The sequence below is a fragment of the Neofelis nebulosa genome, chromosome 8, assembly GCF_028018385.1.
Source record: "Neofelis nebulosa isolate mNeoNeb1 chromosome 8, mNeoNeb1.pri, whole genome shotgun sequence".
NCBI lineage: Eukaryota > Metazoa > Chordata > Mammalia > Carnivora > Felidae > Neofelis > Neofelis nebulosa.
The window spans coordinates 47088866-47102090 of NC_080789.1; the positions used below are offsets into that span (position 1 = coordinate 47088866).

Here is a 13225-nt window from a genome sequence, read left to right on the forward strand (position 1 = left end):
CAAGGAAGAACTCTTAGTTTCTCTAGTGTGCATGGGATAAAATATAAGCAGATTCTGAGGCTGCAAATGGTGCAGAAAGGTCATCTTAGGGAGTAATGTTTTGTGGAAGGGATGTGTTCCTAAAGACCCTAATCTATAATTTGCATCATTCAAGTTTAATTCTGACAAAGAGCTGTCATTTTCTTAGGTTGCCAGCTAAAGTGGATTGTCATGTGCCAACAGCATAATATAGTTTGTATTTACTTGAGGCCCTCCAGCTTTTAAATCTCAACGATTTTTCTTTTCCTTCCGTTATGATTTGCATTACTTTCTATTTTGTGTACAAAAAAACAGGACAATGTTCATATTTTGTCACAACATAAATGATGTGCACATAAAAATGCAACCATGAAATACAACATGTGCATTGAAATGGGTTCTTTAACATGCCAGCATTTCTCTGGCACATCGGTTTCCCTGAGCAGGTAAGGGTTGATGCAGTGGGGAAAATGGCAAAGAAAGGGGGAAATGACATCAAAGGAGAAGCAAGGATGTGCTAATTGAGATAGGAAGTCTGTGGCTCTTGCCCTGGCCTTGCAGACCTCAGAATCATCAGGGGAGATTTTAAAAGATACAGATTCTGAAATTCTGCCTCAGCCCTAGTGAATCAGCATTTACTATTAAAGTAGGACCACAGCACCGAAAGTGTAAAAATCTCCCCATTGATTATAAAGTGCGATTAGGTTTGCAATCCTTTGGAGAATAATTGAATAATCAGCTCGTTAGAACAGACATTGAATGAAAGAGAGGGGGAAAAGTTCAGCTGGAACCATGTAACCGAATCTAATCACATGGAAATATCTGACAAATGCGAACAGAGAACAATACAATAGAAATAACTGACCTAAGGCCTCATGGGTGGCTCAGTCAGTTAACCGTCCATCTTTGGCTCAGGTCATGACCTCGTATTTTGTGAGTTCAAGCCCCAAGTCGGCCTCTCTGCTGTCAGCGCAGAGCCCAGGTCAGATCCTACATCCGCCTCTCTCTGCCCCTCCCCTGCTCTCTCTCTCTCTTCCTCTCTCTCTCAAAAATAACGAAACATTGAAATGAAGAAAATAACTGGCCTGTATCATTCAAAAAGGTCAGTGTCATAAGGATTATTTGAAAAGGCTGAGGAACTGTTTCAGATTAAAGAAGATTAAGACACTTGACAACAAAATGCAATACAGGATCATAGGCTGGATCCTTACTACAGAAAAAAAGCAACAAACAAACAACAACAACAAAACCCAAATGCTAAAAAGGACGTTATTCAGGCAATGAACAACAATGAAATATGGAGTGTAGATGAAAGGATTGTAACAACATTTGAATTTTCTGAATTTGATAACTATAATGAGATTATACCACCAACTCTGAAATGGTTCAGGTAAGAACAGTATATACAGAGAGAAAGAAGACAATACAGTAAATGTGGCAGAATGTTAAAATAAAAAAACAAACAGAATTCGTGGGTCTGGGTAAAGATATATGGAAGCATTCTGTGGAATTCTTACAATGTATAAGTTTGAAATAAAAATAAATAAATAAAATAAATATATAAAATATATAATATATAATAAAATATATTATAATATAATATAAAATAATATAATATATAAAATATATAAAATAAAATAAAAATAAATAAAAAGTACTTTGCTTAAGGGCTTTTAGAGGGTAGGGGCACCTGGGTGGCTCAGTTGGTTAATCATCTGACTCTTGGTTTCAGTTCAGGTCATGATCTTCCAGGTGGTGAGTTCAAGCCCCACTTTGGGGGTCTGCACTGACAGCATGGAACCTGCTTAGGATTCTCTGTTTCCCTCTCTCTCTTTGCCCCTCCCTGATCGCTCTCTATGTCTCTTAAATAAAAGAGGCAGGGGGAGGGTTTAGAGGGCAGAATCCAAGGCTGCTACTGAGTTAGGGATAGACCAGAGGCTCCGACGAACTAAAACCTGTCTGTCGTGTTCAAGGACCGGGGCAGAGAAGGTGGGAGCTGAGGAAGAGAAGAGCAAACACAGAAATGATGATGTGAACAACAGAGAAATGATGATGAATTTGCAAGAAAGAACAGTAAAACCAAGAGTCGGAACTGGTGGATGAGTCACTTGATAATTTTGAAGATAAGATATCAAAAGCTCTGCAAGAGATGAAGTCCTTTAATTCTCTGTAACTTTCCCCAGTTACATATTGTTTGCACCCGCTTACTCTCCACACCGCTGAAAGGAGGCACCTCTTTTTCTTCAAAGCTCTTCTGTTTTGGATTTCTTTTTTCTTTTTCTTTTTTTGATGTTTATTTTTTGAGAGAGAGACAGAGACAGAGTGCGAGTGGGGGAGGGGCAGAGAGAGACAGGGAGACACAGAATCCAAAGCAGGCTTCAGGCTCTCAGCTGTCAGCAGAGAGCCCCACGCAGGGCTCGAACTCACGAGCCTGAGCTCAGATCATGACCTGAGCTGAAGTCGGATGCTCAGCTGACTGAGCCACCCAGGCACCCCTGTTTTGGATTCCTAATAGATCTGAACCAATAAGTACACCCCATGTGCAATAGCTTTACTAGGTGCTTGCCCTTTATCTGTGTGTCCGGGAACATTTGTGTTTGCTCCCCCTTCTGCAAGGCTGTTGTACGTCCAGCCCAGAACAACACAACTGTGGAGAGAATATCAAAAAGAGTGTCCTTTGCTAAGAGTTTTGACCCTGCTGGTCCTGATTATTTGAGAAGCAGTAGATGTTCCATGAAGTGGTCAGGGTCTGTCCATTTGGAACAGGGGCTGATTGGACACTAGTTTACCCTAAGGCTTAGGTGCTAGGTATTCTTGGATTCTGTGATGCTAAAGGTTCCAGGGTGGCATTGGAGCAGCTGAAGAATGACATTTGGTTTCAGATTTACAATTAGTCCTGCCCTTGTTTAGTGGTAGGGGTATAAATGTTTCCTCTGTCAGTATAAAGTAGCATTAAGTCCCCACGACCTGGGGATGTGGCTTAGCTAATGGAGATACATGACTCTTCCCTTCACAAGGCTCATAATCTAGCCAACAGGTTTTTCATTACATTTTGAAAAACATGGTAAGACCCTTTGATCTTCCACTTTGATCACTGTTTGCCCCAACCTCCAGGGGGCTCTAGCGTGCCTGGCATCTGCTTCATCCAGCAGAGAAAGGAGAGCTGTGGGGAAGAGTCAGGCAGAATGGGGGCCCAGCAAGCCTCCATCTTTTAATTTTTTTAAAGAAAAATCAAAATCCAGTGGGGTTTTTTTTACACGTAAAATCAATTTTTCTCAACATTATCCACATATTCCCATTTCTAAAAAACAATGTTAAGATCACAGACCCAGGAGGCCTTCATACCTTGACTCCTCGCATTTGTGAGCAGACAGGTTTCTGAGGGTGGGAGGGAGTGAAAAGCAGGACTGAAGATGGAGAGGAAGCACTGGAGATTGGAAAGGTGATTCGTTTACAGTCACATCATTTTAAGTCATCCGTCTGTGTATGGTTACAAAGCTGGGGCAAAAGCTATGCAAAGTCCTTTTCCACCAGACTTAAGAAAAAAAATTAAAAAAAAAAAACACAAAAACCTAGGGGAGGAGAAGAGGGTGGAAACTTGTAGAAAAAAGTATCAGGAAACCTTAGAGATGTGTCTGAGGGAGACGGTGAAGCCTGGTGCACTCCCACCCCTCCCTTCCAGGACTTAAAAAAATGTTGGTGTGACCGCCAGCCAGAGCAGTGTTAAATGTCTTTTGTGCTCATCTACTGAAGGGCTTCTCTTGGGTACAAGATGGAAAGGCGTGATAATGTATTATCATTCGGATGTTCTCAGAAAGACATTCTCATCCATGGACTTTGTCATGCTCTAGCATCACTGGGTGCTGGGCATCCATGATGTATTGGTATTTATAATATACTATTATTACTACTAATAATCATAGTATCTAACATTTGTTGAGCCCTTTATTCAAGGACCATGCTATACATACAACATGCACCTTCTCATTTAATCCTTGCAACCTCTCTTCCCCAAATGCCTTTATTATTTCCATTTTCCTGGACACCTATGACCTAGGAAGGTTTTGATCCAGGAAGCTAGAAAGATTCCTTGAAATATAAGTCTCCCTAAATGGTACCTCTAAACACAAAAGAGGATAGTCATGGTCCTTTAAAAAAAAAAAAAAAGCAGCAGCAACTGCTTATCACAATTGCCTTACCTTAAATTTTAACGCATCTCTTTAAATGTATGACACCTGCTAGTGAAAACTGTTTTCATTTCTGTCATAATTTACTACTGAGTCAGCTCAAATGAAAACTTAGAAAGGATTCACCATCTTAGAATCGTTTTTAGGCCTGATTGCTAGGCCTTCTTCTTTTTAACCATATCTGGGGGTACACACATGAGAGTTGCATAACAAAAGTACTTCCTTGGAGGGATGCCTGGGTGGCTCAGTCTGTTAAGCATCGGACTTTGGCTCAGGTCATGATCTCCAGGTTCTTGGGTTTGAGCCCCACCTCGGGCTCTGTACTGACAGTTCGGAGCCTGGAGCCTGCTTTAGATTCTGTGTCTCCCTCTCTCTCTGCCCCTCCCCCACTCATGCTCTGTCTCTCCCTCTCAAAAATAAATAAATATAAAAAAAAATTATTTCCTTGGAGGAAAAAGAGCAGAATTGACCCATCATCTAATACTTATTAAGTTTGCTGCATGTTGGTTCTTTTTCCTTTTAGCATCCACATTTTATTTTTATTGAGAAGTTATAAATACCGAATTTGTTCTAAATATACATAGTAGAATATATATTTTATATAATATATAAGGATGCATATATTATATAAAATATACTGTTATATATTATATCACCAATTTACTTATTTGACACATTCTAAAATAGTTCAAGACTTTCTAAATCACTTACATAGCTTCTTGTAACCAAAGAGCTCAGAATTTAAATTTATAAGAGAAAGAACAATAAGATATTATTAACTCTCTTTAATACAAATGGTATCTGCTGCAGGATTTAATTAAGATTATTGGGCTCCACCATGGCATTTTGATCCCTCAGCTTGTGATAAGGCCACTTTACATTTCTAGCAAGTTCTCAGAAGATGCCATGCTGCACCTGAGAACCATCATACTGAAGAATAGGAATTCCTCCCCTCTCTTCTTTCCTCCTTTTATCTTCCCTCCCACCTCTTTCTGTTCAAAATCAATCTTTTATCCCTTTGCCCTTTTTTTCTCTTTTCTTGTCCTCCCTTCTTTCCAAGATATTTGAGGCATCCAACAAGAACATGTTTAGAAGCACTTGCTTAGAGTACTTATTCACATGGCAGTATTTACTGAACAGCTACAAAGATTCCTTCCTTCCTTCCTTCATCCATTCATTCAATAAATATTTGTTGAAACTTTTAACCAAGCAAGAAGAACAAGACAGACAAAGACTCTGCCCAAAGGGAATTCTCCATATGCCTGGGAAAGGCAGGCAGTCACAAGCATTATATTATAACAAGTGTCCTCAATGTGCTGAATTAAACAAATGGATTGATGACAGGAATGATTATAAAAGGACACTTGTTCCTTGGGTGGTCAGAAAGGGTCTGGCCCTATCGTAGGGGTGTGTTTAAAGCTGAGACCTAAAGGTTGAGGGGAAGATAACCAAGCAGAGAATCTAGGAAGGAGTGGTCCAAGGAGATGAAAAAGCAGGCATAAAGCCCGACAAAGTCAGCTCTGTGTCAGGTACACAGTAGGTGCTCAGTCAATATTTACCGAGTCAGTGAGTAAATGCATTATCAGACCAAGGCCGCTGGAGCATAGGAGGCAAGCAGAAGAAATGCCAGGTCATGAACGGAGTTTTAGGTCATAAGTGAGGAGTTTGGATTAACCAGTAACTTTACCAGTCTGCTCCCCCCTCCCCTCAGCCCCCCAACCTTTCCCACATCCAGCTCAAACCCTGATCTGAAGTAGCAGTTCTCAAGGTGTGGCCCCTAGGCCCCTGAAGTCCACTTGTGTCGTTCAACATTTGTGTTCATAAGAGCCATGCTTTCATCCATGAATTCATAATTTATGAATATGTAAATTATGATTGCTAAGACAATTTGTTTAAAAGGCTACTGTCTGTCCACTCGCGTCTCATCAGAAGCATCCCCTCCCTTCCCACGTAGTCTGGGAAATGTTTCCAAGTGGCAAAGAGAAGACGTTGTCCCCTGAGAGTTATGGAGTAGCTGGTCCCAAATTCCTGGAATGCAGTAACCTCTAAAGCATATGCAGGATAAATAGGCTTAAAAGAAGTTGAGGAACTCCAAACAAAGATGAGAACAAAGAAGAAGAATGAGTCAATTTATTTATACTTTGCACAGTAGTTTCAAATAAACTCCTCATAGAAAAAACGACATCTGGCAACTTTCCCCAGTCCCACACCGCCTTGAATCCATTACAATTCTCTCTAGTTTCTCTTATTAATGTAAGTGTTTTTTAAGAAGAAAAATGTAATCAGTAAAAGCCTGAGTTTAAAGTTTTCCTTGTTGTTTCATACCATATTAGTCCTTATGGGCTATTTAAGAACCACTAATTTTGGGGGGGAACTCTGCTGTAAGCCTTAAGATTCTCCAAGAAAAAGAACCAGGAGTCATATAACTTTGGAAAAGAAATGCCCTGACTACTGGTCCTTTCCTTAGTGCATTGCTAATGGTTCTTCATATACACTGATAGTAAAATAGATAAGTGATCACACATGACTCTAAATACACGTGCCTCTCTTTGGTAGATCAAAAATAAAAGAATCTTACTGGGGCACCTGGATGGCTCAGGTGGTTAGGCGTCCACCTCTCAATTTCAGCAGGTCATGACCTCACGATTCGTAAATTTTAGCTCCACATCGGGTTCTGTGCTGACAGTGCGGAGGCTGTTTGGGATTCTCTCTCTCTCCCTCTCTCTGACCCTCCCCTGCTTGTGCTCACATGCTCTCTCTTCTCAAAATAAATACATAAACATGAAAAAAAAAAAAAGAATCCTATTTAAAGAAACCATTTCTTCTGTTCCGAATTCCTATTTCCGAGGGCATTCTTAACGAATCACTTCTAATAACAGAATTTGTAAGCATCTAAACTGTTTTGTGAGGATATTTTGTGATTGCCTTGTTTGATTAGTGCTTTAAATTTGCCTTTTTTTTTTTTTTGGTGCATTTGCCTACACCTAAGGATTATAGGTAGAATGTTAGAAAGTATATTGAAAATGAAATATAATTTTAGATTAACTTATACGGTACAGTAGGTTGTGGCATGTAGTATTTAAAAGAAAAAAAAAATTGTTAGCCAAACTTGGAGGAGACAGGATTTATAGTAGATTTCCACAAAGGACAGAAGGGTATTTAGTATATTTGGGTGAGAAGACTTCAACTCTGAGTGGCAATTTATGAGAAAATAGTATAAACCTCAATGAAAAGGGCAAAGTGAAAGATAGGCAGAAGTTAGAAAAGTGCAACTTACATGATGGATGAATTTAAAAGAGAGCAAAAAAAAAAAAAAAATGTGACCAGGATGCTATTACCAGGCAAACCAACACCTAGATGGCACATTCAAGTTTCCAAAGATGCTTTAACATCTGTGACCTTATTCATTCTTCATAACAGCTCTGGGAAGTATTTAGAGTGATACAATTCCAGTTTTACAGACAAGGAAACCACATTGTTTTCTGAATACAGCAAGAAAAGAAAAAGGTAATGTTGAAAAAAAGCAATGAAGCCGCAAAAAGACTCACGTAAGGGCTGAGGGCAGCCTGTGGGCTGGCAGTATCTAATGGAGAGTGGAGGGGACCATCTCTGACGGTGCAGAAAGGCATGCCAGGCTGTGAAAAGCCATTGAACTTGGGGGCAAAATACAGAGGGCCAAAAAAGCTTTCTTGGAAGGCAAGTCACGTGGGCAGAGAAATAGGAAAGTTTCCTTCCATCTTCCCTGAAATGCGCACATGTTTAGGTTTGACCTTTGAGTGTCTGCGAACTTGAAAAGGAAATCTGAGGTCTTGCAGATTTAAAGCCCGTAGAATCTCTGAAGGGGTAGGAATTTCATGTTTTCATTAAAAGATTTCTTAAGAACATATTTTCTAAAAAAATTGGAACAACGTTCCCTTTTCTGCTTATCCTCAGAGTAGATACAGTTGATATAGAAGTCAATAATATAGCTTTATGTATAATCTGCCTGTCTGAAAAAGAAGGGAATGTGACTTTCTTCCTATTGCTTTAGCTCCAGAGTATTCTGTTTTGAAAATTAAAACGTAAAATCTTATCTTTTTTGGCAGTTGTCAGGGATGACACCCAAGAAAAGCAACCGAGCATTATAAAAGTTGTTGCAATATTTTGCTTTTATCATCTGTGTGCAATTAAACATTTTTGCTCTTTGGTTATTAGGAACTCTTTTAAAAGCCATTTTCAGATACATGATCATTCAGGTACCCAGGCAGTTGCTAAAAAGCATAAAGTTAGTGCTGAAAACGGAGTAAATTCCAATTTTCGTTATATGTGTAGGAGCTGAGCCTTGCATGGTATTTTCCACAAAGGAGAGTTTTATTGCTTTCTTCTATTGCTTGGACAATTATGGATGAAACGGTTTTAACTACTGGATGGTCAGTGATGAAACTGCTTTGCAGTTTGCTTTGTGGGATGAACAACTGGGAGTGATTATATTTGTTCCTGGTCAGCACCATTTGCATCAGATTTAGGGAGGACGCCGACCTCTAGACAGGAGAAAGGGGAAAGTGAATGGCAGAGAAAAAAACAAAAAGGTCAAGTGGACAATGGACAAGATCCTGAGGGGGGGTGGGGGTCTTGTTCTGTCGCTGGTGTGTCAGGGGGGTGTGCACTGGGACAAGTGAGTGTTTTGAGGTGAGAAAGGCAAGAGCACTCTAATAAAAGGCTTCAGGAAGGACTGTAGGCGACCTAGGGAAATCTGCTGTGGTCAAGTTTAATCCTGGGAAAAGAGGCCCTAGAGAAAGCAGATGAGGAAGATAGGAAGGAAGATAGGGAGGGCGGAGGCGCTGGGCGTGGAGGGAGGTAGGGGGCGGAGGGGGGAGCTGGAAAGTGAGAGGGAGCAAGTACGGATCCTGGCTGCGACGGCAGGGAGGAGGGCCACTGGGTGGGAAAGAAGTGAAAGTCCGGGAGAGGAGGAGGAGGAGGCAGAGCTCGGTGGGGCCCGACGGGACCCCCGGGCCGCGGAGGCGGCGGCGCGGGGCAGTGGGCTGCGGTGGGCGACAGCGTGGCCCGCGTCGCGGGGGGGGCCCTCGTGGCAGCCTCGGGCGTTGGCTCCTCGGGGCTCCCTCCCTCGCCGGCGCATTGTTCCTTTGCCGGGAGACGAGGAAATTGCCTTTTGATTGCGGAAGTCCGCGGCCGGGGCCCGGGGCGAGGCAGCGCGGGTCAGCATGGCAGCGTGGGAAGGGCGGCGCGCCGCCTGCCCCCGCCGCCTCTCGCGTCCGCAGCCCGCCCGGGGCGGCAGCAGCAGCAGCGGCAGCAGCGGCGGCCCCTGCGCGTCGCCAGCCGGGAGGGAAGCGCTCTGCGCCCGCGGGGCGCGCTGAGCGCTCGCAACAGGTGGCCCCTCGCGCCGGCCGTCGGGGCTGCCCCGCGCCCCCAGCCCCTCTGCCGAGTCCGGGTGGTCACCGCCGAGCGCGATGCTGAGCCATGGAGCCGGGCTGGCCTTGTGGACCGCGCTGAGCCTGCTGCAGGTGAGTGGCCCGAGAGGGGTCGCGGGCGGACGCGCCCCTCCCCGCCGACGACCAAAGTCCCACTCCGCTGTCGGGTCGCCTGGGTTGTGTTTTGCAGAGGGAGACGGCAGGATTTCTTCCTCTCCTTTGGGAAGAAAGATCCTCTTCTGAGCCCCCAGCCGGACTGACAGCTCACACTACTTCAAAGGCGCAAAAGCCACCTTCTTTCTCCAGCTGTTCCCGGGAAAGAGCAGCTAGGGAGAAAGTTGCCACCCACCTTCTCCGCGGGCCTTTTCTCTGGCTGGAGGGCAAAGGGATGGGCCGAGGCTGGGGCTGAGGGCTGAGGAGGCGGCTTGGGGACCTTGCAGTGGACAAGTTCCTGGGCAGTCTAGACTGTGGGCTTCACCTGCCTCTGGTTCCTTTGCAGGCTGGACTGGGGGAGCCAGTGAGATGTAACGTCACCCTGACAGAGTCCAAGGTCTCCACCCGGTCCGTGTCTCTCCAGTGGAGAACTTTGGGGTCACCCTGTAACTTCAGCCTCATCTATAGCAGTGACATGTCAGGGGTCGCATTGTGCCACCCCACGCGGATAGACAACATCACCTATGGATGTTACCCCAAGGATTTACAAGCGGGAACCATCTATAACTTCAGGATTGTGTCTCTGGATAGAGAAGAGAGAACTGTAGTCTTGCAAACAGGTAAGGGGCGACAGGTGCAGATGGGCAGCCAGGCCACTCTGGGCTGAGCCCTGCCTTTTCAGGATGGTGTTTCATTTGAGTTCCAGGCATACAAAAATTAAAGGTAAAAATACCTGTGAAGATCAATATTGACCGAGATTTCTAGTTTCTTCAGATCTGGCCAGAAGCAGCTTGGTTGACTTTGAGAGATTTCCTTAGTGCCGAAGACAGCGGACTAGCCCTTTGAAGGGGAGCACAGCAGACAGGAGCTGTGGGCTGTGGGGGGAATTTGTTAAATTTGTTAAAATGATGTGGTTTGAGCTCCCATCACATTAAATTGTCAAGCCCTGGAATAATTTTAACTTAATGTTTTTTTGAATAAATAATGGAAGTGCAATGATTAGGGATATGCCTTCCCTCAACTTAGTTTTATTTTTGGAACCAGGACATAAAATCTTCAGGAATAGAATAGAGCCATTCATAGGGGAGAATTGGTAAAATCCCATCAAACGAGGGCATGAAAATTAATTTGTATAACTTGAATAACTAAAACAGCATAATATCAGAGAAAGTCCTTCAGTTACTCTGGGCTTCAAATCATTTCTTTTCCTTACGCTTTTGGCAACCCTCGCAAGGAGTAAATGGTAAGAGTGTATCTCTCCAGCCTCAGTTTTCTTGTCTGTAAAATAAGAGTGTCAGCCTTGGTCATTCAGGTCCAAGTTCTTACCAAGTGCCAATCACTTGGCACTTACCTCCTTACTCCTCTCAGCTACCCGGTAACTGTGCTCTAAATTCTCTAACAACTTGGCTGTTTGATGACATCATCAGTCCTCCTTTTAACAATATCTTTACTTGTTGCACTAGTGAAACTTTAAACTTCTATCCGGGAAGGTCAATTTCACAGAAAATTTCTGGAAGTCAAATTGTAGAAATGTGTTGTCTTACTCCTAGTTCATGGTCAACCTGAACAAAGGTTACTTCCTGAGCTACAGTTCTTTAAAAATGTGTGAGAGCTTTCAGCTCTCAGAGCAGCTACAGCTGGGTCAGGAAATGTAGCTGGATTCGTGTAATAAGTCAGTCAGATATCAACTCTCTTATTTTTTCAAAGAAAAATTAAGAATGCCCAGTTACATCACTTGGCTTGCTTCAGATGAAACATCTAGATAATTTCTGAGATTTGCAGGAACTTAAATGGAAAAATTGGTTATGTTTTTATATGGAATCAAAGAAAGACTGAAATCAACCACATAATGAGAACATTTTACAGACGTTAAGGGGCTGGGGTTTTAGTCATAAAGTTGTTGGTGTCTCAGTTTGTGAGGATGGTTTTGTGAACACTCAGATTGCTAACACTGTGACATTTATGGCATAGAACTTCCAGATGTGTATACTGCATTTGCTAAGATGTCTGTTGAATGGGGCAGAACGATTTTTAAAAATAGGAAAAGGACTCACTGTGGGTGTTACGAGTTAGAATGCGCTCCAAGTTTAATTATGCATGTAGGTGTTCCAAGTCCAGAGACATTTGTGAAATGTAAGACATATTTGCATTTTATTGACTATGTTGAGTTAAAAAAAAGACTCCATTGGCATTCAGGCTTTCATCATTTTTCTTAAGGAGTTACTTTTTACAGTATCACAAATATACTTTTCACCACAAATTTTATGAGCTCCCTGATAAATGTGAAGAATGAAATTTGCAGGTGATGTTTATATAATGATATTTTCCCCCCATACTTATTTGTACAATGGTAGAAGGCTTAGGATTCTCTACCCTTTAAAAATAACTTAACTTACATAAACATTTTTTACTTAAGATATTTTTAAAATCTTTCAGGAAGGATTTTTTTGGTTGCCTGTTATTTGTTTTTTGTCATTGGTGCTTTCTATATTTTAAGGACACATGTGAATCTTTCATTTATTTGAGAGAAAGTATAGTAGTTCTCTAAATTGCCAGGCTATAGAGATGAACTCTACAAATCCTATTTTACTGTTAGTAAAGCAGGACCAACTAGTAGCATAATGTGAAGTCTGAGATACAACTTCAATCAAAAAAAAGCTACTCAAAATGTATTGGTCTTTCCTTATTCCATTTTGCCTGTCTTCTCAGTCTAGAATAAAACAGAATGAGAACAAGACATGATTTGACTAGAGATACAACAGTTGCTTAGATGATCTCTGTATCATTCCAAGTGTGATTTGTCTGATTGTTTTTCCTGAGAAGTTGTCTAAAATAGCTAATTTATTGTCATGTAGACATGACCGTAAAGATAAAAAAAGTTTTAACTAAATGGGAACTATTTCAGCAACAATCAGTTTTCACTCCAGATTTTAAGTCAGAATTGAAGAACATCCGTGGATTCAGCTAAGATTTATCAAGCATGGATCCTGCAGGGAATCATGCCAAGTAGTGACTGGTGCACTTATAAGGATGCTGAACAAAACGTGGTCCCAGCCCTTGCAGCCTTGTGCAGGGGTTGGAGAAGGTCATGATGAAGGTAGGAACAGAGCTTCATCACTTCTTTCCCAGATGAAGACCTTGCCTGCCTCGTGGATCCCACACTTTCATAATCATAGAGAAGACATTAGGCAGTTCTCAGGTTTCTTTAGTCATTAAATGGTTGATGCAACAGCCATAATAAGTTGAAAGCCAACTTATTTAGTTGTGAACTCACTGGAAATCAAATAATGAAGACAACAGATATGGAAAAATTCCAACACTTTTGTAACACTGTGTCCTCAGAGTCTAAGCAGAGAGCTACAAACTGGTAGCCCTTAGGGGTGTCTAGGTGTCTAAGTAATAAATTTGTTTCATTTGGCTCACGTAATGTTTTTGAAAAATCCAGATTATTTCACCAGC

At 42.2% G+C, this 13225-nt stretch overlaps 1 protein-coding gene across 4 annotated transcripts in view; it reads left to right on the forward strand.

Moving 5' to 3' along the window:
* PTPRB (protein tyrosine phosphatase receptor type B) overlaps window positions 1-13225 on the forward strand; it is a 118391-nt gene that overhangs the window by 20003 nt on the left and 85163 nt on the right. For 3 of the 4 annotated variants that reach the window (XM_058742044.1, XM_058742043.1, XM_058742045.1), the window contains exon 4: window positions 10113-10386. In XM_058742044.1, the coding sequence (XP_058598027.1) occupies window positions 10113-10386 (274 nt within the window). Of the gene's footprint in view, window positions 1-9089; window positions 9707-10112; window positions 10387-13225 lie in introns of those variants that run through there. The other variant, XM_058742046.1, reaches the window with a different exon arrangement.